The sequence below is a fragment of the Brassica napus genome, chromosome C7 (assembly GCF_020379485.1).
Source record: "Brassica napus cultivar Da-Ae chromosome C7, Da-Ae, whole genome shotgun sequence".
Classification (NCBI taxonomy): Eukaryota; Viridiplantae; Streptophyta; class Magnoliopsida; order Brassicales; family Brassicaceae; genus Brassica; species Brassica napus.
Genome location: NC_063450.1, coordinates 40,646,021 through 40,672,316, shown reverse-complemented (window position 1 = coordinate 40,672,316; position 26,296 = coordinate 40,646,021). Strand labels below are relative to the sequence as shown.

Here is a 26,296-nt window from a genome sequence, read left to right as displayed (position 1 = left end):
TTAAAATACTTTAATAAAAACAAATTCAACTGAGAATGATATAATAACTCAATCATGGTAATATCATAGAAGCAAAAAGTCAAACAAAAATTATTTACAAATTAACTAACCAATAACTTAAATTAATAAAATAATATATCTCATACGCATCTTTTGCAAATGTGAATCTAAAACACAAATTGCAAAATTATATAAAAAATAATAACATAAATCACAAGTAAGGTATATCCCGCCCGTAGGGCGGACCGACCCTAGTTATTATATGTACTAGAGGCGGAACCCCCGCACAAGCGCGGGGTCATTGACGGAGTTGTTGCTCTATGTGGGATAATAATTCTATCTCAATGTGTGCAAATGAGTACACACTTGTGTGCGGGTTCATAGTGTTGTTTTAAGCCTTTTACCATTCTTGAATTTTTTTGTTTTATTAATGATTTACATTTATATTTTTTTTGTTATCTGAATTTCTTGTGTTTTCAGGTTATGTATTTTGATTTTTGTATATTCATGTTCTCTACAAATTATTGTTACTCTTCCTATCATTACTTATTTGCAGTGTCACCTTATTTGACTTCGTATAATGTTTTTTTTTTTCTTTTTACTTCAGTCCAATTTACATTGCCATTCATTTGAGCGCATTCTTTGAGTTTTTTTCCCATTTTTTTGTGTCTTATTTTATTTTATTTTAGTGTCAATATGATAGGAATATTTTAAGTACATTTCAGAGATGCGGAAAATGAAGGAATTAGGTTAATGTTTTCTGCTAGTGTAGAATGAAAAACATATGAGGTCTGGTTTCAGCTTATATGAATTTCACCAATCCGTGGACGGGACCGCCGGAATCTTTTTACATGGGAATGGTTTTCTAGTAAAATGTAGATATCTTATTTGAAAATACTATCCAAGCATCCTATGATTTTTCTTTAGTGGACAAAATGAGTAGACTTAGTAAACATTATGCTGCTCCGGGATATATCTATCCACAGTCTTTGACTTGCTAACATTATGCCACTGAGAGTGCGACCGCCCCGAGGTTCAAGGGTCCAAAATTCTTTTTTTAAGAACTTATTTGAAATTTTTAGTTTAAAAATAGATATAAATATATTTGTTACTAAATTTTGGTTTATATACTTTCATAATTTCATTTTTTAAAAGAAAATTTTCATATGAAATAATCAAATAGCTTCAATAATTATATTATTAAAAATAATTTTTAATTCATTAAAAAGTTTTTCCCATAAGCCCTTTATTATTATGTTTTTTGCCTAAGAGCCCTAAATTCTTTTGAGCCGGCCCTGATGCCACCTACAGCGAAAGTAATTTTGGCTCTTTCTCTTTCTCTCTCTTCTCCGTTTTAGGCTTTTCCTATTTTACTCATTGTGCATCACCGTGTTAGAAAGAAATTGAAGAGAAAAGATTAATTAGTTGGTTTAATAGTACATGACTATCAATTGCTCCTAGAATCAGCTTCTCGGATGTAACAGCAGCAAACATATTCGAAAGTAAAGAATCTTTCTTACTGATACATCAAGAGAAGCTGTAATGGCTGACTGAAGTATGATTCAGCTGACAGTATATGTTTGATCTTTGATGCCCTTTTTTGCTGCTTGAATTGAGTTATGCATGTCGTTGAGAACCATCTGTCCAACCTGATTCACCAACGGAATCAAAGGAACCTCCACAGCCACGTTAGCATCTAAGCTCCTTTCCTGCAAATCAATTCAAAGATTCATAACTATCACAGCTTTTTCAGTAGACTTCAAGACAGATTTTGACTCTCTGAACCAAGAACCTTTAAAGCATCATTGCTTTGTAGGCTTCTGTAGCTATTCTCCTAGGAAATAACAAATAATAATTTCAAAATAAACTAAAATTTTGATGCTTGAACTTTGACATACAGAAGAACAAAGATAAATAAAAATCAACAGAAAATTACAGAATCTTTACTCTCAAACAATACATGTTTTTCTCACTGTTAAAAAACTACTATACCCTATGCTCTTCTGAGATGTGATAAGTGGTTGGTTCAAGTACGTTTGACCAATTTAAGAATAATCTGTACAACAGGATTAATATATAGTAGTATTATATTAAAAATGTCAGATGCTTGAACTTTGACTAACTAATGACTAATCCCCATCACACAGACCACGGCTAGCTAAAAATGATTAGCAGACGTATTCCCGAAACTACAAAGTCCAAACTTAGAAATCAGATCTAACCGAACATGTGGCGTCTGGTCTTTCCAAACTTGGGCAATCATGGCATGAGTGGAATCCATCGTTTATGGGCAACTCAATTCTTCTCTCATAGATGTTTCCGCTGGAAGATCAAATCACTGTGACCAAAGCTTCCTTCCAGCAACAACAACAATGGCGTTAACTCCAACTCCCCTAACACTCACTTCTCTAGTAAATATCTCCGATCATCTTTCCTCTCCGTCTCCCTCTCTTCATTTTCTTCTTTCTCAAGGATCATTATTGGAGATAAACATGTGTATTTTTTTAATATTGTGCTTATAGATAATGATTGATTTGTCTCAATCTTAGATCAGATAAGTACGGTGTTGTTTTCTAATTGTGATAGGAGTCAAGGTTTCCTCGTTGTATATATATGGTTGAGAACAATATGAATAAAACACAACAGTTCAATATCTTTCTCTACATGGTATCAGAGCTTAGATCTTTCTAAAAATCACAAATAAAGTTATCAGTTTTCTTATTTGTTCATAGTTTGAACAAAGTTGGTCGGTATCAATGGCAGACGAGAATTCCAAAACTAAGGAAGATACGACTGGTGTGGTCGTAAAAACTCTGTCTGAGTCAGCCTCTTTGTCACCATATAAGTTGTATGGATCCGATAATCCAGGGTCCGTGATTACTTCAGTCATGTTGAATGGAGATAATTATAATCAGTGGGCGAACGAGATGCTGAACGCACTTCAAGCCAAACGAAAAACAGGTTTCATTAATGGAACTCTGAAGAAACCGTCATTGGAAAGTTCTGACTACGAGAGTTGGGTTGCAGTGAACTCAATGATTATAGGTTGGATACGTTCGTCAATTGAGACCAAAGTCAAGGCTTCGGTGTCGTTCATCTCAGATGCGAGTCAGCTCTGGTCTGAATTGAAGCAAAGGTTTTCTGTCGGTAACAAAGTGAGAATTCATCAACTCAAGTCTCATCTAGCTTCGTGTCGTCAAGATGGGCAAAGCGTGCTTGAATATTATGGTCGTTTGTGTACGTTATGGGAAGAGTATGCGATTTACAGACCACTGCCAATGTGTACTTGTGGTGTCGCGTTAGAGATTTCGAAAGAAAGAGAAGATGACAAGGTGCATCAGTTTTTGATGGGTCTTGATGATTCACAGTATGGTGGGTTGTGTACTACACTTATTGGGATGGATCCGCTGCCAACCATTGGTGAAGTATACTCCAAAGTAATCAGAGAAGAACAGAGGCTTTTGGCTTCTCGTGGGCGTGAACAACAACAGGATGCAGTTGGGTTTGTTGCTCGACAAGGTGAGATGTCTTCTCAAATTGAAAGTCAGGTCAGCATGAAAAACGATTCTATACTTCGTGGTAGGGATCGTGGTGTAAACTGTTCTCACTGTGGCCGTTCTGGTCATGAAAAGAAGGATTGTTGGTCTCTGAATGGCTTTCCAGAGTGGTGGAATGAACAAGCAGAACGTGGTGGATCAGGCAGAGGTAGAGGCCGAGGTGGTAGAGGTGCAAATAATGGTTTTGGACGTGGAAGAAGTCAGGCTACTGCAGCACATGCTACGAGAATTCACTCAAGATCAGTGGAAGGCTTTGTCTCAGATGATTCAAGAAAAGTCGAGTTCAGATAAATTGTCTGGTAAGAATAAATTTGGTGATGTAATACTAGACACATGAGCGTCTCATCATATGACAGGACAACTTTCCTTGTTAACAGACATTGTGTCTATACCACCGAGTTCGGTGGGTTTTGCTGATGGTAGCAGAACGTTTGCTTTGAGTATGGGGAGGTTTCCACTCTCAGAGAAAATTTCGTTAACGAATGTCCTCTATGTGCCTTCACTGAATTGCACTCTTATTTCGGTTTCCAAAATCTTGAAACAGACGAGTTGTTTGGCTACCTTTACTGATACAATTTGTGTTTTACAGGACCGTTTCTCGAGGACTCTGATTAGAACCGGTGAAGAACGTGGTGGGGTTTATTATTTGACGGATGTTGCTACTGCGAAGATTCACACGGTCAGTGCTGCAATGGATCAGACTTTGTGGCATCAACGCTTGGGACATCCTAGTTTTTCAGTTGTTTCAGCTTTACCTATGTTTTCTTCTACTTCTGTTAGCTCTAGTTCTTGTGACATTTGTTTTCGAGCTAAACAGACTAGAGAGGTTTTTCCAGACAGTATTAAGAAAACAGACGGTTGTTTTTCATTAATTCATGTTGATGTATGGGGACCCTATCGTGCTCCATCATCTTGTGGTGCTGTTTATTTCCTAACAATTGTAGACGACTTCTCACGAGCAGTCTGGACGTACTTGTTGCTTGAAAAGTCAGAAGTTCGTGGTGTTTTGATAAATTTTTTCGCTTATACTGATAAGCAGTTTGGAAACACTGCCAGGACTGTTAGGAGCGACAATGGGACAGAGTTTATGTGTCTATCCTCCTACTTTCGTGAGCATGGAATGATTCATCAAAACTCATGTGTTGGTACACCGCAACAAAACGGTCGCGTTGAGCGGAAACATAGACATATACTAAATGTCTCACGAGCCCTGTTGTTTCAGGCAAGTATGTCGGTGAAATTTTGGGGAGAAGCAGTTTTAACTGCGGCTTACCTCATAAACCGAACTCCAACATCAGTTCTAAAAGGGCGTTCCCCGTATGAGGTTCTTCATGGAAGTAAACCTGATTTGTCTCAGTTGCGAGTGTTTGGTTCGGCTTGCTATACTCATCGGGTATCTCGTGACAAAGACAAATTTGGCGAGAGAAGTCGTGTATGTGTGTTCGTTGGCTATCCTTTTGGTAAAAAGGGATATAAAGTCTATGATATGGATCGTGAGGAGTTCCTAGTGTTGCGAGATGTGGTCTTTCGTGAGGACGTGTTTCCTTACGCATGTGGTGGGACTTCTGTATCATCGCCTACTCTACCAGTTGAGGGAGTTGACGAAGATTGGGACTCAGCTATGCCTGTTGCCGTAAGGGGGAGTATAAAAGTGACTGAATCCGATCCGTCTGATGAAACAGAGGAAATAGTGGAATTTAATGAGAATCGTGTTGTACAAGAAACTCCTCAAAGTGTAGCTGAAACTGTGGTTAACACTGAACCTGATGTTCCTCCACAACAAACTGCAGAGTTGCAGGGAATAGGTACTGTTTTAGAACCATCTCCACAGTCATCCAGTGCGCCTCTTGGTCGTGGTCTTCGACCTCATGTACCGTCAGTAAAATTGAAGGACTATATCACCTACAATGCAGAGGCAAAGGCACTGGTCAGTATGCCGTCAAAAACCCCCCACGTTCTCACTCTTCAGTCCTCAGTCTCGGTCCAAGGTAACTCACTTTACCCCTTGACCAACTATATCTCTGACTCTAACTTTTCTCCAGACCATCGTGCGTTTTGGCTAATGTAACAGCAGCCAAAGAACCTAAGCACTTTAAAGAAGCTGTGGGCATCAAAGTGTGGGATGATGCTATGACTGTTGAAGTTGTTGCGCTGGAAGATCAGCACACATGGGATATCGTCGACTTACCACCAGGAAAGGTCGCTATTGGTAGTCTTTGGGTGTACAAGATTAAATATAATGCCGATGGGAGTATACGGAGATACAAAGCACGTGTTGTTGGATGTGGTAATAAACAAATCGCTGGAGAAGATTACAGTGAGACGTTTGCTCCTGTCGTTAAGCTCACAACTGGTCGAACACTGCTAAAGATTGCGGCTTCAAAGCAATGGGAAGTCTATCAAATGGACGTTAACAATGCCTTTCTCCATGGAGATCTCGAGGAGGAGGTTTATATGTTGTTTCCACCAGGATTTCGTCATACTCACCCTAACAAGGTGTGTCGGCTTCGCAAGTCGTTGTATGGACTCAAGCAGGCTCCGCACTGTTGGTTTAAAAAATTGTCGGATGCATTGGTCAAATTTGGCTTCATTCAGTCGTATGATGATTATTCACTCTTCTCCTACACCCGAAAGGGAGTTGAGATCCGTGTGCTCATCTATGTAGATGACTTGATCATCTGTGGTAATCATAGTCACATGATTGTGAAGTTTAAAGAGTATTTGAGTAAGTGTTTTTCGATGAAAGACTTGGGCAAGTTGAAGTACTTTCTTGGCATTGAAGTAAGTAGAGGGCCTGAAGGAATGTTTCTGTCGCAACGAAAATATGCAATGGATATCGTGACTGACACAGGAAATCTCGGTTCTAAACCTGCTGCTACTCCACTTGAACAGAATCATGGTCTGGCGTTAGTTAATAGTCCGCTTATGTCTGATCCAAAACCCTATCGTCGCTTGATGGGCCGTCTTATTTATCTTACACACACTAGACCGAAGTTAAGTTACTCTGTTCATGTGCTAGCGCAGTTCATGAAGAAGCCCAAAGAGGCTCATTGGCAAGCAGCTCTCCGGGTGGTTCGCTTTCTCAAAGGAACATTGGGTCAGGGAATCTTTCTCAGTTCGAGCTCAGACCTGTCTCTTACTGTGTTTTGCGACTCTGACTGGTCTTCATGTCCTTTAACAAGACGATCTCTTAGTGCGTTTGTTGTAATGTTGGGTGACTCTCCTATCTCTTGGAAGACTAAGAAGCAGAAAACTGTTTCACACTCTTCAGCTGAAGCAGAGTATCGGTGCATGGCAGTTGGTCTACGTGAAGCTAAGTGGCTTCGCAAGTTGTTAAAAGGGTTGGATGTTGAACAGAAGAAGCCCACACGTTTCTTTTGTGATAGCAAGGCTGCGATTCATATAGCTACTAATCATGTATTTCATGAGCGTACAAAACATATCGAAAAATGATTGTCATTCTGTACGTGATGCAGTAAAAGCTGGTCTCATCGATCTTCATCATGTTCGCACTACTGAACAGATTGCAGACATTTTGACAAAGGCGCTGGGACGTGCTCAGTTTAGTACCTTGTTGTCCAAGTTGGGCGTTCGGAACCTCCACACTCCAACTTGAGGGGAGTATTGGAGATAAACATGTGTATTGTTTTAATATTGTGCTTATAGATAATGATTGATTTGTCTCAATCTTAGATCAGATAAGTACGGTGTTGTTTCCTAATTGTGATAGGAGCCAAGGTTTCCTCGTTGTATATATATGGTTGAGAACAATATGAATAAAACACAACAGTTCAATATCTTTCTCAACAATCATCATCTCCTTCTTCCTTTTCTCTCCATTTATCCGGGCTGAATAGATCTCCGATCTGCTTTGAGGCACTCAAGGTTTTGTCGAGATCCAAGTGTTTAGCGAGATCTCCCACAACCGTACGATTCCTTAAACGTTAGCAAGGACGGCGATAGTAACTGCGGCGGTGATGGAGATAACCGTGGAAGAGAGGATGCAAAGAAGATCGATTCTTCCTTTTTTTCTATTATATAAATATATTTTTTCTCCTGGGAACCACTATGCTGAAGTGGATAGCCTTAGAAAAGATAGAATCGTCCGTTCTTACAGACTGATAAGAGTAAAAACTCTTATAAAACCTGCACCTTGCGCAGGGTAAATTTATATAAAAATTATTTAAGAAATATCGTATGAAATTTAGAAAATGTTTAAGATTCAAAATTATTAAAGAGATACATACTTAGGTTAATATATGCGTCTTGTGCATAATAAATATTTATTTTATATTTTTCTGCATATTATGAAATAATAAAATAATAATTATATATTAAATAACTAAGAAATCAGTTAGTATTATGTAATAAATTGGATTGCACATATAAATCAAATGACCGCTCTTGTTTATTCACAATCATTTTAAAATAAATAAATCAAAACAATCAATCAATCTTATCTATCGTATATGATATATAATTAAATTTAAACGATATGAAGTATATATATATTAACATAAATACCTATTAAAATAAAATTATTTATATATATGATTTTATTATCATTGTATTTTATTATAGAAAAAAAATTTAAACATTGATCACAAAAGTGTATGTGAGACTTTTAACAGTTTTAGTAATTTATACTCGTTTTGAAAAATTCAAAATACAACATTTACAAAAAAAATCTAAAATTTTAATATATGATTAATGTAATTGTGTAATTTATTTTAATAGTAAAAAATTAAATAAAAATGATTGAAAGCATACAGATTATTAGCAAATCTTCATTATTTAAAATCATTAATTACTATATATATCATAATCACATTAGTTAATTCCATAGGTTTTATTTAATGAAATAATATATAATAAGTAGCCACCTTGCTTTTGTTAATATCATATGATATCATATAGCTGATATTAAATGTTTCTAGTGAGATATAAAAATCGAATTAGACCAACATGTTTTTCAATTTCAGTGTGAGACTGACACGTATGACTAATTAACTACCTAATTGATTTGACCAATAGCCTATGAGTTTTTTTAATTATTACAAAATTGAGGTTACATCTTTTCAAATGTTCTTAGAGATTTGATGGAAGTGGGTGGGAAAATATTGGAACTAAAGAGGGAGAAAGTTACAATAAGATTCTAGCAGTATAGAATGTAAGTTTTATTAACGCAAGTAATGATGGCCCACATAATGGGTAGTTACTAATAAATCCAAAACTAAAATTATGTAGAGGCAGTTATATTTAGAAGGCGGTTATATGATATTTAGATAACTATTTAGATATAATTAAAAAATAAGTTATATCCTACTTTTATCAATTGGTCACTGTTGTTTTAATAATATGGAATAGATTTTGACTCGTCATTATATGACTTTCTAGGAATATATCCATTAGGTCCATTTTTAAAAAAAATCACACATGAATCAAAGTTGTGATTTCTGTTTTAATATATAAGATGGTCCACATAATGGGTAATTACTAATTAATCCAAAACTAAAATTATGTAGAGGCAGTTACATTTAGAAGGAGGTTATATGATATTTAAATAACTATTTAGATATAATTAAAAAAATAAGTTAGACTCTACCTTTATCAATTGGTCATTGTTGTTTTAATATAATGGACTAGATTTTGACCCGCTCTTAAAAGGGAGGGTATTTTTTGTTTTATATATTTTTTTTTTAATTTAATTTTTATATTTGTGTTTTTAGTCATATTTGTATTTTTTGTATAATATTTCTTTTAAATGATTAATAAGAGGTTTTAATAATTGTATTAAAATAGTTAGATCATACTTATATCAATAGGTCATGTTCCTGTTTTAATAAAATAGATTGTTGAAATAATAGTTGGACCCTACGTTTATCAATTGGTCATACTGGTGTTTTAATAGAATAGATATTTGTGTTTTTAGTCATATTTGTGTTTTTTTATAATATTTCTCTTAAGTGATTAATAAAAAGTTTTAATAATTGTATTAAAATAGTTGGACCATAACTATATCAATAGGACATGTTCCTGTTATAATAGAATATATATAGATTCTTGAAATAATAGTTGGATCCTACTTTTATCAATTGATCACACTGTTGTTTTAAAAGAATAAATATTTGTGTTTTTAGTCATATTTGCGTTTTTTTGTATAATATTTTTCAAAAGTGATTAATAAGAAGTTTTAATAATTATATTAAAATATTTGGACCATAGGTCATCTTTCTGTTTTAATATAATAGATAGATGTTGCCATAAGGGAGATTTCGAACCGGAAATTTGAATAATCAAAACCGAACCGGATAGAACCGAGTTGTAAACCTTTTCGATAGAAACCGAATCAAATCAAATCCCTAGCAGAAAACAAGAGTTGTACAACAAATCTCGCACTTGCTTCGATCGCTGGGTAGAACAAGGTGAGCCGATTCCGTATTCGAGTTCGTTTGATACTGTACTCGATTGCAATTCAGAGTTTCGATTTAGATATCATCGTTTAATCTATTTGAAAGAAAGTTCTCGAACGTTTTGATTCCTGGGAGACTTTGAATATCAAAACTCTGATTCAGGAGTCGCGAGAGAGACGAGACGATGGAAGAACCAATAAGAGAAGCTTCGCAACAAGTCTCTGAAGAATTCAAAACTCTTGTTAATGCACATGATCTCAACTCTCTCAGACACTTGCAGCACCTCATGTATGTTATTATAATAGTTTTTTTTTTTTTTTTTTTTGGAAATGATGATTATTTGATTTTTCATTGCTTGCTTGGGTAGATTGGGGAGGCTACAGGATAGCAATGCAGTTCTCTCCCATTACAACGACTTTGCTGAGAATTGCTTCGCTGATGTGTCCTTGGAGTTCTCTAGAAACACTCGTCTTTTGAAATCCATGAAAGCTGATCTTGATTACATCTTCTTGAAACTAAGGTTATGACTCCTCCAAGGACTTTTTTTTTTAATTTCTTACAAAGGCTCTCGCTCACAAGTCCTCTCCCATGTTTCAGGAGCATCAAAAGTAAGATTATGGCTACGTATCCAGACGCATTTCCTGATGAGTCCACCAGTGATGCTTTTGATCGAAGACCCGATCTCGAGCTGCCTCAGTAACTAAAGCATTCACAGTACTCAGATTGGGTATGACGAAAGAATCACCTTTTTCTCTTTGTTGCTTCTTGACAGAGAACTCCTCGTTTTTCATTACCTTTATCATGTAAAGTACCCCGATGCGTGTCCTGACTCCTTAGATATTAAGAACCTAACAGCAAAACTAATTCAAAACTGGTCTTGTTAAGTGAAGTATTATTATTTCCTCGCCATTATCTTTATCTTGTATTTCAAAATCACCAGATGAATAAAGCCTCTGCTTCTACATCTATCCATGTTGCTCAACAACTCATGTGTGTTGTGTTATCTTGTACGTTTTCGTCTCCTTCTCGCGAGTGTATTTCACTGCTTATTTTCTTGCGACTCTTCTAAACACAGTTACTCTGGTCAATGGCAGTGCTATAGTTTAGATTTTGTCAGATGAAGCTCATGTTAACCTTTTGCTTCGTGTTCTCCACCAAATTCATCAAAATCCGTTAAGTGATAATTAAGAATCTGAATCACAGTGGGTAAGAGTTAGACAGAAAAAAAAACAAAAAGTTGATTTGTGAGAAGAAAAAACAGAGAGTAACAAATATTCTACAAAAAAAAAACAGAAAAAAAAAAAAAGTTGGGGCGTTCCGAGAATTGAACTCGGGACCTCTCGCACCCTAAGCGAGAATCATACCACTAGACCAAACGCCCATTTGGCAGAATTTATACCGTATATCAAATAAACTGAATTAAACTATACAAAACTGAGAACGTTTAATCTATGGGCTATTGCACAGGCAACAACGCTTAACGAGAAGAAATAAGGGGCACAGTACAAATCAACTGAGACTTTGGCATCTTATTAATAGGACAAAGATAATACCAAGTTGAGCAATTGGTTTACAAGTAGGTGGTTCTTCATAATCCTTTGTTATTCAACGCCTCAGTGACAACATTTATTCAAGTACTCTACGCAGAATATGGTGTCTTCACTCCCATTCTCAGACACAACCATGGCCGGTCCTGATTTGGATCCACAAAACTATGGTGCAGAAAGTGTCCAGCTTCTTCATCCATCAGTTCTCTGGACCACGTAACACGTCCAGACGAGCAGCTGCCCGGACCAAAGCACCTGAGGTTTTCACATCCAGAAAATAGTATCAAATATCATCAACCCTTTGTTTCTTGATTAACCACTTGCTATAGTAAAGAGATCTCAAGATGAGGTACCTGTACTCATAAAAGCAAGCACTTCTCTCATTCTCTGCGTTTCCCCAGTTATGCCAACCAACGTTTCTGATGCATGCATCCATATAAGTGTATGCAAGGACCACCCTCCCAAATGGTCCCCATGGCCTTCCGAGATACATATACCCGCACTGACCATTCCCTGTGATCACACATCTGCAACAAGTATGTGGAAGCTGAGTTTTCATTGGAAAAAACTAACCGTTTAGGAGATATGTGCAACAAAAGCAGACCTTAGGAAAACGTAACCAGTAGATTCCTGAGACGTTTTGCGGCTTTGTGCTGTTATGAAACCCTGAGACTTGCAGTGGATATGGCAGTGTTCCAAGAGTGCTGTGCTGTTTCCAAATATGAAGTCCACGCTGCCCTCGACGTAGCAGTCTTTCAGATACTGTTTCCCATGATGCAAATACAATGTATCCTGCATAAATAAAATGTTTTCCATAAGCTAAAAGAGGATTGGATAAACATACTTTCATTTTAATCTATCTAAACTTAACAAGAACATCAATTCCAATATATAATTCTATTTGCAGCAAGTCGATTAACTTGTCAAAAAAAAAGAAAAAACCACAACAATACATTGAAGAGACCTGAAGAACTATGAACAACCAACACACAACTTCATAAAAAGACAGCTTAAACAAACCTGCCAGCCGAGAAACCGGCAATTATAGAAGGCACAGCGGTCTGCAGTGACTCTTATCGCCACAGCTTGCCCTGATCCCTATACATAAAAAGTACGAAGGTCAAAAAAACACTAACTAGTATAACTTCATTTACACAGTAAGCATTATCAAATGTAATCGATATGAGAAAGATAAGCCTAGTTCAAATCTAATAGCAGAAGAGTGTTAACAAGACAGTCCTACTAGACAGAACTGATGAAACAAGTTGTAACCTTTGTCTAAACCTGAGAGATTCTCTAATTATAAAATATATATGAAAAAGTAACAGACTTTAAACATTTACCTCAGGAGAAGAGTTCTCAAAAGTAACGTTCTCAGCAATAAAGTCTTCACCTTCAACAATAACACTCCCGCATCCAAACGTTCCCGTCCCTATGACCCTAGATGCCTTGAGACAAACAAACAAACAAACCATCAGAGTGATTCACGTGCGGCTAAGAATAGCAAGGTTTTTCAGATAAACCTGGTGATGCTCAATCTTGGAAGCCGTATTGTTCCAAGTGAGAACGGTGATTTCCGGGGAGATACCGGCAAAAGTGATGAAGTTTTTCCTCTTGGGCACGTACACCGGCTGCCGGTAGATCCCCGGCGAGATGCGGATGACAGTACGACAAGTGTTTCCTAGAGGAACCGAGTCAATTGCGTCCTGAACGGAGCGGTAATCGCCCGTACCATCCTGCGCAACCAACACCACTCGAGCCGTCGCCATCCTCTCCCTTTCTTATCTCTCTCTCTCTATCTAGTGACCAAAACCTAGTAATGGTGTCTAAAAATAATCTAGTTGCGTCGATTTGCGGCAGAATCTTGGTGGGTTTTTGTTCGATTGGTGAAAAGGGAGATGCTTTTAACTCGGCTTAAAGGTGTCGTATTGTTCGATCACCATCTGTGTCCTGTTTCTTTTTTTTTTTTTAGTTCTTCGTCCTTTCGTCTTCTTTTTCATCTATTAATGAGGTTAATTATTTTTTATTACTAAAACATCCCTGTACTTACAATTATTTGTAAATTCACTCCGTAGTTTGAAAGGGGAATCTTTAGCCAAAAAGGTTCTTGTAATAAGAGGTTCAAGATTGTCGGTAAGAAAGAGTATACAGTATGGTTTGCGGACCGACCTGACCGGTCCTGCCACATCGATACGTTGACTAAGACAACAAAGATAAAAGCTACGTGGCAGCATTGACTTTTCCCGCGCGTAGTGGTCGCCAAGTAAACAGGGGGATAACAAACTGAGCAACCAATGTGAGAGATCTGTTTTACAAGTTAGTTAGGTTTCGTGTAATAGAGAGAGAGAGAGAGAGAGAGAGAGAGAGAGAGAGAGAGAGAGAGAGAGATCAAATCTGAGACGAGATGCCGTACTACACCAACAACGAAGATGACGTGGACGACTTCAACGACTACGATCCGACGCCGTATAGCGGAGGCTATGACATCACCGTGACGTACGGCCGCTCAGTCCCTCCTTCCGACGAGACTTGCTACCCTCTCTCCTCTCGCTCCGGCGAAGCTTTCGAGTACCAGCGACCCGTGTTTTCTTCCAGCAAAGAGCCCGCTGCTTACGGCGACCAGGCTCTCAACACCGAGTACAGCAGCTACGCCCGACCCAAGACCCGACCCGGAGGTCAAGGAGGATCTGGATCTGACTTTGGCCGGAAACCTGATTCCGGGAGGACGGAGGTCGAGTACGGACGGAGGCCTGAGTCTGGTGGTTATGGCGGAAGAACGGAGGTTGAGTATGGCCGGAAACCTGAACCGGAGCACGGATCTGGGTATGGCCATCGCAAGGATGAAGATGGTGATAAGAAAGAGAGCCACAAAAAAGACGTAAGTTTGATCAATTTCATTTAATAAAGTGCTTCCCTTTTAGTGTTTCATTGATTGGATCTTGGTCTCAAATTAAGAACATCCTTTTGAAAGTTTCTGTCTTTGGATTGAGTTACTTTTCTTGCAACAACATTTCTGAATTATGGTTGGTTAACTAATGTTGTAAATTTGAACCAACTTTGGCTCCAATTTTTATTTATATGTTGCAGAGTGGCAAGGACTGTGATGATGAGAAGAACAAGATGAAGGAGAAGAAGAAGGATAAGAAGAAAGATGGCTATAACTCTGGCGATGATGAGAAGAAGAAGAAGAACAAGAACAAGGACCATCATGATGATTATGATGATAAAAAGAAGAAGAAGGACTATCATGGTAGTGATGATGAGAAGAAAAAGAAAAAGGACTATCATCATGGTAGTGATGATGACAAGAAGAAGAAAAAGGACCATTATGATGACAAGAAGAAGAAGGACCATTATGGTAGTGATGATGACAAGAAGAAGAATAAGAAGGATAAGCATCACAAGGGACATCGTGAATACGATGACTAGAAACCCCCTTCTTCCTATATAAGGATTGCATCTCTCAAGCTTTTTAGTCACTAATTAAGTAACCCCACGCACACTTTTCTCTAAGTTCATTTCAATTGTTGTTTTGTTTGTGGTTTCCCATTTGTGCTATCTTCTATAAGACATGAAATTATGCATTATGAGTTTTCTAGTGATATATTTTGGTGTACGAGAGTCTCTGGCTATTACATTCCCAACACCAATGGCCTACAAGAGGATCTTATTCCTTTGGTCTCCGTCTAGATTAAGAAAGTCTGATAGTAGTCGCTCACAAGCAGAGTTTGATAGAAATTATTATGAAGATGAAGAAGTAAAATTATGGTGATGGTGTCCGACCCTAATGCAACCAGCCGAAGAAACAAAAAAAAAAACTTCAATTTTAATCAGTACGAACGAATGATCTGATTTTGGGATAAGCAGAGAGGATGTAATGTTAAATTGTTCAAAATCCAAGATTAAATAGTGATTCTCTTAGTAAACAAAGAAGTTCAAACCGAGAGAACACCAAAATGTGATCATAGTGAAAGAAACAACTTGTTGCTAATTTAGAGAAGTTTTTTCCTCTCCAAGAATGACTTGAGATGCCATAGTTGTAAACCAGCTACCGACAATGTAAACACCAACGAAATTAAACTTAGAGCTGCCATTCTTGAGTTTGTCGATCGGTTTAGCTCCTGCATTTCCCTTTCCCTGTCACAATCACATTTCCCCATTACGAACGCATCATGCTGTTATAATTTTTCCTAATTGGATCGTCTAAATCTCATTGACTCTTATCACTCAAAGATCAGATGATGGAAACACTTCTTATAATATATATATATATTTAAAATGATCATGAATCTTATATTTTTGTACCTCTCCCGGAGTTCAAACATTTCGTCGTGTATAGATTCCGTCGTATCCAGTAGTTTCCTTACCTCCACCTCCAGCATCTATACGCATAAACATATTTATCACTTTACTAAGTTACACATATATAATTAGGAGATATGGTGCAGATCAGTATACGCTTAATATCAAAGAAGAGCCTACTACATATATAGCTAGGTTTAAAATATATATATATACTAGATTAAGATCCGCACCTTGCGCGGAATAAAAATTATATATATAAATTATTTTATGTATTATATGTTTTTACATATTATGAAATAATAAATATATATTAAATAATTAAAAGTCAGTAACTATTACATATATAATAAAATTGGTGCGAACGTATAAATCAATTTTATTAATACAAACAATTTTTTTAAAAAAATTTGATAGGATATGTAATTAAATTTAAATGATATTAACATACATAGTATATTTTTAATATTAATGTCTATTTTTTTTTAATGGTGTTTTCTACTCATATGTTTTTTTTTATCATGTGTATCTTTAATAGCAAAAACTTTAAATTATTGATAACAAAATTTTCATTGTGGGACTAATAATTTTAGTAATTGATAATTTAAAAAAATTTATCAATGTTAGTTCAAAACTTTTATCAAAAAAATTATTCAAAGTAAATTTTGAAACTAAAATATTTATTTATTCAATATGGTTTATAGTTTAATTTAGAATGATATATATATACATATATATTTTAAATCTTAATGATTAATTAAATTAGACTTTTACTTATATGATTTTGTAATCATTTGTATTTTGTCATAACAAAAATTTTAAACCATGGATCGCAAAATTTGAATGTGAGACTTTTAACAATTTTAGTAATTTATAGTCATTTTTTAAAATTCAAAATATAAAATATACAGAAAAATCTAAATTTTTATAATATGGTTATTTTGTTTTTTTTAAGTTATTTTAATAGTTTTAAATTAAACAAATTTGATAGAAGATACATTTTTTTTATCAGATCTTTTTTATTCAAAATCATTAATTGTCATATATATTTTACCCACATTAGGCAATTCCGTAATCTTTATTTAAGGAAATAATAATTGACATTAATAATGAATTTATGGTTAGTTTAATAAAAAGTTTATTATATAATTAGATGGATCAACCTATTTCTCTAGTAATTCTAAGAATCGTCCTAGTGATGACATGTGGCTACAAAAAGAAGTTGTAATGTTTCACAAATAATATATAGGGGATATATCGTTAGCTAGGTTTAACTATATATGTATAATATCTTTTTTTTGTTATGTATAATAGTTTTGTTACGTTGATATGGTCTCTCTTGGCGATGTTGGCCCAATCTTTAGCCTCGACGCCACTTTTCCACTCGAAATCAACGGCGAACTTCGCCGGAGGTCTAAATTCGGGAGCCACAAAACATGTTGTGTAATCTCCATCTTCCATCGCCGTGAACACGAATTTCCCAGACTCCACATTCTCTGCATGATGCTGAGTGTGCCCTTTATGTGACGTCACCTACATATACATTTTTTTACGTATAAAACAATGATGAGGTTCTCTTTTCAAGGTGTTAATTATGAGCCGCGAGATTCACACGTAAAATGTGATTAATTAGTTATACCTCAAACGAATTATAGGTTATCAGTTTATAACTAAAGCTTACAGTGACATGGATTTTGTGGGAAGCAGGAAGATGGTGAGCTTCGTTGGGATTGACGACGGTGTAAGTTCCTACAGTCATGTAATTTAATTTGATGTCGTCGGAGATGCATTTGGTCATGCCTGATTCCAGATCCAATCTCATCGATTCTCCTATTCTCATCAGCATCAGTGTCATCGTTATTATGATCCATCTTGACGTTGTCATATGAATCTTACATCTTGATGAGAGCAAAACCATTCCCGTTACGCAACAGCAATTAAAAAGGAAATGGTTACAATTAAGAAAGAGAAGAAAATAATGTTGATGTCTAGTTTTGGTTATGTCAAATAGCTTTTGAGATTAGTTTCCGTGTAACAAGGAACTGATGAGTTTATGTTTGGTTTGGGGACTAGCAAACACATGCACATGTGGTTACAAACACAAAAAAGTCATGCAACCCAAGAATAGGACAACACCTCCCCAAACCTCATCCACGAGTTTTGAGTAAACTTTTTGGAGATTGGATGCAACTACTAATTCATTTTCGGGCATGTACTGAATTAAAATTTCATTCTTGATTCTACCATAACTGAATCGAATTTTTATGAAAGCCTAATTTGAGACGATTAATTTAAGAGCATTTCCAATGTAAAACTCTATTAAAGTAAAACTAAGTATGGAGTAAATACTTTAATTCATACTTTATTTTTCACTTCGTAATGAAGTGATGAACATGCAAAAAATAGATTACTCCATACTTATTTTAGTGTTGGGTTGGAGATGCCCTAAGGAAATGATCAATGTTTTATAGTTAACCCACCTTCACTTGTCAACCAACTATACAACAATATACTTCATGATAACGGCCGGTGACCATATTTTTCTTCTCCTTCTATTTTCTTGGTAAAAATCCTCCTTCTATTTTCAATAAGGTTTTAATATCTAACTTGGTACATAATTTTCGCTTTATTTTTCTGGGTCAAATAAAAAATCAATCGTAATGAAAATATATCTTTCCCACGTTAATATTTTAAAATGGTATTCAAGGCAGTTATCAAGTATAATTTTATTGTAATTTTCACTAAACAGTATATCAAAAAGATAATTTAACCTAAGCTCACTGTAGGTTTTTATAAGGCATGATATAAAATAGTATATGATTAATTATAATATTTTATACAGACAAAGTAAAAAAAAGTATTATAATTAAGTCTTGAACAAATATTATTCTTAAATGCTAAAAATAGTATTGAAAAAAGTAAAGCTTATTCTCTAAGTTTTATTAAGAGAGAAAAGCCCAAAACGGGCTAAAACCCAACAACAGAAAAGACAAAGGACCTAAATAACGGGCCAAACTTTACAGAAACAATTTTGGGCAATCAGCCCAAAAGGGAAAATCCGTCGAGGAAGTAAGTCGACTCTATCCACCACGTGGTCAGTTGCCCTGCAATCTGAGTCCACGCGTCAAGACAGGAGATGGCTTTCTTCCACCGGTGCCAAACTGGAGATGCAACGGAACTCCGCCATCAGCGGAGGCAAGTTGAAGAAGAAACCCGGTCAAACTAAGCAATCTTCAAATCAAACAAGTCGCTCATCGGATCTACGCTTATGAAGACAATCTTCATCGATCCATCCTACAACCTCTGATCTTCTTGCATGGAAATCAGTCATCTTTATAGAGGAGAAATAGCCCGAAGATGAAAAAACCTTTAAGGGAAAGGAGGAAGAAGACTTCGGAGGTGAGGAAGGAGAGAGGATTGAGCGGTGGAACAGCAGGAAGCGTCGATCGACAAACCGAGAAAGACTCGGTGAAAGCCGCAGTCGCCATGGAGCACGACGCGGAGGCAAAAGCCAAACAGCCCCGTCAAAGAGATCGCGAGCCGCCAGAGTCAAAAGCCGGCTATATCCGTCGAGTAGACCACAGTATACCAGAGGCGAAAGTCACCAAAAGAAATCGGCGACAGGAACAAGCTTCATCTCATCATCTTCTTCGTGGAAGATTTTTGAGAGAGAACGAAGAAGAGAGAGAGAAGCTTGACAAAACTAAGTAAAGCTTAAAGAGCAAAAACATTTATTCTCTCTACAAAAAAACATAACAAATGAAACGAACAAATTCATGGGCTATATCTCTCGTAATATCAGGGTGACATAAGAAGAACCCAAAAAAATATAAGAAGCCCAAATATCTAATCAAGGCCCAAAGATACACGAACGTAACTAGGGTTTTACTATGGGTTTATATATAAGCTTTGGTCTGTCTCGGTGAGCAGAAACACATTGAATATAAATCTTCAGTGAAACACTCTTAAGTCCTTATCGTCTTCAGCCGTTTCTTTACTCTTCTTTGCTGCTGCTGTTCTTATTTTTGTCATGTTTGATATTTGATTATCGTAAGGCTTATCATGTATAAGATTGCACAAGTACTGGGACATCCCCAAAAACAATTGGGGAATCTGTCTAATTAATTTTATGTGCATATAATAAAATTAGGGATCCGCTTTGCAGCTTATGACCCGACCCGATTTTGTTCGCGTTCTCTTGTCTCTGCTGCCAGTATTCTCCTGAAATTCTCCTTTCTCAAATAAAGCCGCCTTCTTTTGTTTTCAAAATTAAAATTTTATACCTTTTTAATTTCTTTGTTGATTATAGAGGGCATGAGCTTGTTGTTGAAACATGGCCAAACTGTTATTTTTTTCAGTTTGGAATCTAATTAGAGTTAACTAGAGATTGAATCTGGATTAGCCAATTAAAACCGAGCGGAATTGGTTTGTAAATTGAAACACAACTAAAATGGTCACTTTGGCCGCTCTTGTCTTTCACTCAAGGAACATAAGAACAAATCATAAATAACACGAACAAAACATATAAGAACAGTAAAGACTTGAAGAGAACATGATTATTGAAGAATAAGGCATAAGAACAGTAAACTTTCAAAATAATATATCTTTCACTGATGGAACTTGAAGAGCAAATAATACATCCATGTTCTTTGCTAATGACTCGGACAAAGAATCTCTCAACATCCTCCCACCAGCTTCCGAATTAACTCTCGAAACTACACGGCCTCGCTATATCTTTCTGTTCAAGGCCCAAAAACGAAGCCGAATGTTTCTTGTATCGCAAGTTTCTTCCCAAAATGCCCTGGGGCAATTTTACACAATCTTTACTAGACGAACTCTTTACGGACTTGTGTGGTAAGAGATGCGCACTGTGCGTGTTCAGGAGTCTTGGAGAAGGCAAGTCATAGGGGAAGTCAATTTCTTTTTAAGTAAAAACCCTCCAAGAAGTGAGGGTGAGAAGACGAGGATGCTTACCAGAAGGAAGTGGGTATTGAATGATTACCAGAAGGAGAGCAAAGACTAGTGGTCTCTTTACGGACTTGTGTGGTAAGAGATGCGCACTGTGCGTGTTCAGGAGTCTTGGAGAAGGCAAGTCATAGGGGAAGTCAATTTCTTTTTAAGTAAAAACCCTCCAAGAAGTGAGGGTGAGAAGACGAGGATGCTTACCAGAAGGAAGTGGGTATTGAATGATTACCAGAAGGAGAGCAAAGACTAGTGGTTTAAAGTTTAAACCAATTGGTACCTGACTTGAGAACTGTGACCAGGAAAATGTCTGAATCTTTGGATTGGTAATGTTTTCGGCAGTTTGAGATTCCTTGAAACGGAGCTAGTGTGTGCCAAATCTCTTAAGTAATCAGAAGTGATGATGAACTTGATTTCTCAGATATTTGAAATGTAAGAACTGAATTATATGAGGTGTGATGTGAAGATATTGAAATCAATAATAATATTTTTTACATGTATCATTTATTCAAAAAAAAGCTAAATGTTCTGCACCGCTTTGCTGTTGTCCTAACGACTGCTTGCAATAGTAAAGATACACCAAACATCTCTTACCGTAGCTGTACGATATAAATCACACCCGCGATGAGTTGAAAAAAAATTCACACTTGGTAGGTATTTTACAATATAATATATTTTTGGTTGGTGGCCTAAGAAGACACATGAAATGACATGTAAATTTCGGTCACTGAGAGAAACATTGAACAAAATTTTGGTTTATAACTAATCTAATCTCCAAAACAATAACTTTGTGTTATCAATTGATGATTGTTTGGTTTTAGTGTCTAATTTTGGATCATCTGAATTGATACAATCCAAACCGAAAAAGAAGAAAACAAAGTCAATAGTTTAAAACCAAATGGATACTGAAATGGTCTTTTGTTTATCTAAAAGTTTGAAACAAAAGATAAAAACTAAATCAGGATAAACTAAACAGAAACTAATCTCTGGTAAAAGAATTTTCACATTTGAGGTATATCCTGACGTTTTTTACAGAATATTTACTCATATTAAACCGATTCAAGCTTAATTATCTTCATTCAATATGAGTCATAGGCTGAACTTGATTCACACACATTTCAAATCGCTCCAACAAAATGAGTTTTTGAATGTCTTGCCAGATGATTAATCAATACTCCATACCCTAAAGTTATTATTACGACAAAATTAATTATAAATGGATTACAAATGGTAAGAGAATCGATTTTCACAAGCTGATCCTTTTTTACAAAATGTTACAAGAGTCTTTCAATATCTTTGTATATCCTATAGTCCTAGAGTCTAGATTCTAGAGCAAACACATAACACTTATAAACCCTAAAATAAAATACCTCCTAATTGTTTGTTTTCCCCATATACACCCCAATTTTCGACCAGTTCCGGTCTCCACGTTCAGAAATTCCAATAGCAATCGACCTCAACCGAACCGGTCGAACCAGCAAGACCGTGGCCGTGCCAAGAACTCGTGGTTAATTCGTTTTCACCTGTGCCCAAACCCTGGATGATATTCTTAAACTGGGTTTCTTCACTGTCAAGCAACATATTCAATATTGAAGAATTATCTTGCATAAACAGAGGATCAGAGTGTAGCAGAGAACCAATGTTCGGTATCAGCCGAGTCGATGAAGAACCGAGCATGGTAACGTTACACTCGTCTTTTAACTCGGAGATGTGACTCTTGTCCTCAACGGTTGTTTGGTCGGAGAAGCAGGTTACGCGAGACAACGATTCGCTCTTAGGGTACGGAGAAGAGTCCATCAGGGGAGGTAAACCAGCCGGTTCGACTTGGTTAATCCCTGAACCGAGCATCGTTAAGCCGTAGAGATGCATTTTCTTACCGTCTGCTCCTTTCTGAAAAACTCTACTAATAACCCACTCGTTCTGCATTCAACAAACAACACCAAACTCAAAAACCAAAAAAACAGAGAACTCTTACACACACACACTTACACAAGTACTCATTAAGTTATGTTTAAATATATTACCTTAGCGGTTACAGGGAGATTGTCGTTTGCATATATGCCTTCTAAGCGATACTCATGCATGACCCAATTGGTTTTTACTCCTCTAGGAGCTCTTCCTTCGTAGAAAACCAATGTTTTCTTCATACCAACAAGAGATTTTTCTTTGAAGATCTCTTTGTCTTTCCCTGTAGCTTTCCAATACCCGGCCTTAGTAGCCCGGTTCGTCCTTAAACCGGTCGGGTATTTCCGATCTCTTACACAGAAGAAGTACCACTCCTTTTCACCAATCTTAGCCTTCCCTGTTCCGCCAAAAGAAAAGAAACAGAGTGAGTAGAGATAATACAGAGAAATAAAACAGAGACATTTAATTTAAAGAACAGAACTATAACTCACATGGCAAGTCCCAAGGCTCAACCTTGTTGAGATCAACTTCACCAATGGCTAAAGTGGAGAAGAGGGTGTTTAGAACCTTCGGTCTAAGGTAGTGGCTTATGAGTTCTTCATCGGTTGGGTGAAATCTGAAGCCAGGTAGCAAATCAATCTGCTCTGAATCTTCTACGATCTCACCAGTTCTTGATACCTCGTAATCCATTGGTGTTGAAGATGAAGAGAGGAGACTCAAAATGAGTTATTTTTTTTTATGTCAAAGAGAAGAATTTTTTTTTTTTGTAGGAGAGAAGAGAAGTTGGTCTGAGCAGCCAAGCTCTTATACAAGTTTGAATCAACAGATGAAGAACAATAAATTATTATAGTTTTTATCCACCAATAATTGGTCACTGTTTGGTATCAAATTATATTTTTCTATAATTATTTAATATGATTATCCAGAGTTGTGAGAATTATTATTGTTTGTATACACCAATAATATCTCAGTTATATATTAATAAATCTATTTCTGTTATTATACAAGTCAATGTAGACCCGATCGACTCAACCATAAACCTATAGCTCCATAAAATCTATTAAATTTGATTTTGGTTTTATGCTGTATTTAGTTCTTAAAAAAAAATTAAATTTGGTTTTGGTTTTATGCTATATTTAGTTCTCTTTTTTTTGTAACAACTATATTTAGTTCTTAACAGTAAGATAAAGAAGGAGACAGATGCGTAGAGCGATAGGAAACTTAAGATGTTAATTTTAAAAGATATTTTTGTAGTATTAATAAATAATTAGATCTCTCTATTTCAGAAACTTTAACATCTCAAAGCTTCAATTTGACCAGGAACATCTCACCGGTGGCTACCCATACAATTCTGTTGATGCGATAAGAACAATTTTATCACATCACTGATGACGCTTTTGTCCATTCTTTAAAATAACTATATTATTATTTAGAAAAACGAAGCAATGTTTTAATATGATCATCTTTCAAATAACAGTGTTTTTTTTTTGCTTAAATTCAAATAACATTGTTAGTTTCTATATTTGGCAAGAATTCGGGTTTCCGAGCAATAATTATGCTTTCACTTGAGAAAAATGCTTTAACTAGAGTAACCCCTTGTGGCGTGGCTTCTATCACTGCTCCATATATAATGAAATTCATACCTGTATATACTTTTTATTAAACTTATTATCAAATTGATTAATAGTGTACAAAAGAATATACTTCTTCCGTTTCTGAATAAGTGTCATTTTGACACTTTTCACACAGACTAAGAAAGTAGCGAAAATATATGTAAGTTGCTATTAATTACATTTTCTGATCAATAATATTTAAGATAAATAAAATTATTTATAAAACCAATGCAATTTGCAATTAATTTTCAGCTGAAAGTAAGTATAATTTGCATTGAAATTGTAAATTGACACTTTTTATGTAACAAAAAAAAACTATAATGACACTTATTATGGAACAGAGGGAGTATTCATTATTTCCTTAAATAAAAGTGCAGAATTACCTAATATTATTAACATATATGACAATTAATATTATGAATAATAATGATAACAATTTTTGTATCATTCCTCTTTTTTGTTTAACTTTATATTATTAAATAAAATTAAATAATCACATTGAACATATAATAAAATAGATTTTTCTTATATTTTTTTATTTTAAATTTTAAATTACTAAAAATATTTAAAATCCCACATTGAATTTTTTTTGATCAATGGTTTAATTGTTTTGTTATAACAAGATACAAATGATCATAAATCATATAAATATGAAGTCTCATTTAATAGATATTCATATTAAATAAATATATATATATATATATTAATATCATTTAAATTAAACTATATACCATATAAAAATGCATAAATATGTAATTTCGAAATTTTCATTGAAAATGTATTAAGACCTTAATATTTTAATTTTAAAATTTGCATTGAAAAAACCTCATATTAAAAATTTTGCGATTAATGGTTTAAATTTTTTGTTAGAGCAAATATAATGGGAGGGGGAAACAATTGTATTGAGCAGTATCCCTGCAAGAGTTTCAAACGTAGTACTATTTCAAAAAAAAAAAAAGAAAAGAAAAGAGTTTCAAACGTATAATCGTCTTCTTAACGAATGCAGATTTGGTATTTACTGTAAATAGTCAACGTCATAGCTAGAAGATGAAAGCCAGAGAAGAGACGTGGTTAGATGTCAATGGTCTTCAAAATGCAAGCAACTAAGCTTTGTTCTTAATTATTCTAATTAACTACTTAAAGTGGGTTTTGACCAGCTTCCTTGCGAGAAACATCAGTTAACGATTCGGAACAATACGTGTGTCTATTTGCTAATTGATTATTATGCCATGTAAAGACGTGGTCCTGTTTGTGTTAGGCGACCCACTTTGTGGATATGTTAAAGTAATGAACTAATGATCAGTTTAACTTTTTTTACTTTTCTAACGTCTCAATAATAACCAAGGGCAAAAGAGACTGCTGATATATGATCTACAACGTTTGAAGCCCTAGTATGTTATATACGGATCAGGTCTACTCTCTTTATTTTTTAACCGTGACGTCATCTCAAAAAATTTCTAGATCCAAAGACTAATCAACATGAGTTCCGCATGATCCACGTTTTCTTACCACTTAAGATGCTTCGTATGACCAAGGAGAATATAACGGTACTCACAGGTGTGAGTCATTTACCAATATGCCAAGACCACTTAGTTTGGTCTCTTTATATAATCGAAGATCTTTCAATCATTTGTACCAATGGTCGATCAAATTTTTTTTTTTTTTTTGAGAAACGGTTGATCAAAATATTGGTCTATTTTGTCCAGTTGATCATTGGATTGACTATTATGATTTGTTTTAATTATGCAGCAGAAGTGTAACTAGCCATGCTTAAACTCGTACTATAGGCAATAAATATATAATATATAACTTATAAATATCTAAATAAATATATAATACACAAGAAAATGCTTTCAAATATGCTTAACCAAATAAAGATAGTTTTTTGTGTTGTGTTCCAAGCTTTGTTTGGCTTTAATTGAGTTATCACTTTAGTGAACCAGTCTAGATTAACTGAATCAGAAAATATATTTTTAAATTGATGTGGACACTCAAAA

The 26,296-nt window shown here is 35.5% G+C and overlaps 5 protein-coding genes and 1 non-coding gene across 9 annotated transcripts; 2 read left to right on the top strand and 4 right to left on the bottom strand.

The window, feature by feature from the left end:
- The first annotated feature begins 9,827 nt into the window (after positions 1 to 9,827).
- Positions 9,828 to 10,934, top strand: LOC106407342 (kxDL motif-containing protein 1). Of its 4 annotated transcripts, none has more exons than XM_048762165.1 (5): positions 9,926 to 10,258; positions 10,338 to 10,490; positions 10,568 to 10,697; positions 10,729 to 10,749; positions 10,803 to 10,934. In XM_048762165.1, the coding sequence occupies exons 1-3, from the start codon at positions 10,155 to 10,157 to the stop codon at positions 10,668 to 10,670; spliced, it is 360 nt and encodes a 119-aa protein (XP_048618122.1). In that variant the 5' UTR covers positions 9,926 to 10,154; the 3' UTR covers positions 10,671 to 10,697; positions 10,729 to 10,749; positions 10,803 to 10,934. The 4 variants fall into 4 exon arrangements, with proteins under 4 accessions (XP_013703649.1, XP_048618122.1, XP_048618121.1 ...); XM_048762164.1 differs by having other exon boundaries at positions 9,927 to 10,258; positions 10,729 to 10,745; positions 10,799 to 10,934; XM_013848195.3 differs by having other exon boundaries at positions 9,828 to 9,982; positions 10,133 to 10,258; positions 10,568 to 10,934.
- Positions 10,935 to 11,279: 345 nt separating this feature from the next.
- On the bottom strand, positions 11,280 to 11,351 carry TRNAP-AGG. Its single transcript has one exon. It is a non-coding gene; the product is annotated as a tRNA-Pro (tRNA).
- Positions 11,352 to 11,479: 128 nt separating this feature from the next.
- LOC106410819 (pectinesterase 31) lies at positions 11,480 to 13,505 on the bottom strand. The gene is made up of 6 exons (XM_013851433.3): positions 13,041 to 13,505; positions 12,861 to 12,965; positions 12,538 to 12,615; positions 12,122 to 12,309; positions 11,871 to 12,044; positions 11,480 to 11,772 (listed from the first exon to the last, which is right to left on the bottom strand). The coding sequence occupies exons 1-6, from the start codon at positions 13,284 to 13,286 to the stop codon at positions 11,610 to 11,612; spliced, it is 954 nt and encodes a 317-aa protein (XP_013706887.1). The 5' UTR covers positions 13,287 to 13,505; the 3' UTR covers positions 11,480 to 11,609.
- An 83-nt stretch (positions 13,506 to 13,588) lies between these two features.
- On the top strand, positions 13,589 to 15,133 carry LOC106408199 (uncharacterized protein At5g39570). The gene is made up of 2 exons (XM_013849013.3): positions 13,589 to 14,395; positions 14,605 to 15,133. The coding sequence occupies exons 1-2, from the start codon at positions 13,922 to 13,924 to the stop codon at positions 14,944 to 14,946; spliced, it is 816 nt and encodes a 271-aa protein (XP_013704467.3). The 5' UTR covers positions 13,589 to 13,921; the 3' UTR covers positions 14,947 to 15,133.
- Positions 15,134 to 15,439: 306 nt separating this feature from the next.
- On the bottom strand, positions 15,440 to 18,289 carry LOC106410820 (transmembrane emp24 domain-containing protein p24delta11-like). The gene is made up of 4 exons (XM_013851434.3): positions 17,501 to 18,289; positions 17,143 to 17,352; positions 15,823 to 15,899; positions 15,440 to 15,654 (listed from the first exon to the last, which is right to left on the bottom strand). The coding sequence occupies exons 1-4, from the start codon at positions 17,735 to 17,737 to the stop codon at positions 15,510 to 15,512; spliced, it is 669 nt and encodes a 222-aa protein (XP_013706888.1). The 5' UTR covers positions 17,738 to 18,289; the 3' UTR covers positions 15,440 to 15,509.
- A 3,923-nt stretch (positions 18,290 to 22,212) lies between these two features.
- Positions 22,213 to 23,376, bottom strand: LOC106407539 (NAC domain-containing protein 59-like). Its single transcript, NM_001315958.1, has 3 exons — positions 23,178 to 23,376; positions 22,806 to 23,083; positions 22,213 to 22,701 (listed from the first exon to the last, which is right to left on the bottom strand). The coding sequence occupies exons 1-3, from the start codon at positions 23,374 to 23,376 to the stop codon at positions 22,213 to 22,215; spliced, it is 966 nt and encodes a 321-aa protein (NP_001302887.1).
- Between the last annotated feature and the right edge of the window lie 2,920 nt (positions 23,377 to 26,296).

Excerpts from the sequence above, each read along its gene's own strand:
- LOC106407539 (NM_001315958.1), bottom strand. The coding sequence starts at position 23,376 with ATGGATTACGAGGTATCAAGAACTGGTGAGATCGTAGAAGATTCAGAG. Across the intron at positions 23,084-23,177 it reads TGAGCCTTGGGACTTGCCAT|GGAAGGCTAAGATTGGTGAA; the intron begins GTGAGTTATAGT and ends TTGGCGGAACAG. Across the intron at positions 22,702-22,805 it reads ATCTCCCTGTAACCGCTAAG|AACGAGTGGGTTATTAGTAG; the intron begins GTAATATATTTA and ends TGTTGAATGCAG.
- LOC106410819 (XM_013851433.3), bottom strand. The coding sequence starts at position 13,286 with ATGGCGACGGCTCGAGTGGTGTTGGTTGCGCAGGATGGTACGGGCGAT. Across the intron at positions 12,616-12,860 it reads TTGAGAACTCTTCTCCTGAG|GGATCAGGGCAAGCTGTGGC; the intron begins GTAAATGTTTAA and ends TTTTATGTATAG. Across the intron at positions 11,773-11,870 it reads GCTTGCTTTTATGAGTACAG|GTGCTTTGGTCCGGGCAGCT; the intron begins GTACCTCATCTT and ends TGAAAACCTCAG.
- LOC106410820 (XM_013851434.3), bottom strand. The coding sequence starts at position 17,737 with ATGGTTTTGCTCTCATCAAGATGTAAGATTCATATGACAACGTCAAGA. Across the intron at positions 17,353-17,500 it reads CCCACAAAATCCATGTCACT|GTGACGTCACATAAAGGGCA; the intron begins GTAAGCTTTAGT and ends ATGTATATGTAG. Across the intron at positions 15,655-15,822 it reads ATGTTTGAACTCCGGGAGAG|GGAAAGGGAAATGCAGGAGC; the intron begins GTACAAAAATAT and ends TGATTGTGACAG.
- LOC106407342 (XM_013848195.3), top strand. The coding sequence starts at position 10,155 with ATGGAAGAACCAATAAGAGAAGCTTCGCAACAAGTCTCTGAAGAATTC. Across the intron at positions 10,259-10,337 it reads AGACACTTGCAGCACCTCAT|ATTGGGGAGGCTACAGGATA; the intron begins GTATGTTATTAT and ends TTGCTTGGGTAG. Across the intron at positions 10,491-10,567 it reads TACATCTTCTTGAAACTAAG|GAGCATCAAAAGTAAGATTA; the intron begins GTTATGACTCCT and ends CCCATGTTTCAG.
- LOC106408199 (XM_013849013.3), top strand. The coding sequence starts at position 13,922 with ATGCCGTACTACACCAACAACGAAGATGACGTGGACGACTTCAACGAC. Across the intron at positions 14,396-14,604 it reads AAGAGAGCCACAAAAAAGAC|AGTGGCAAGGACTGTGATGA; the intron begins GTAAGTTTGATC and ends TATATGTTGCAG.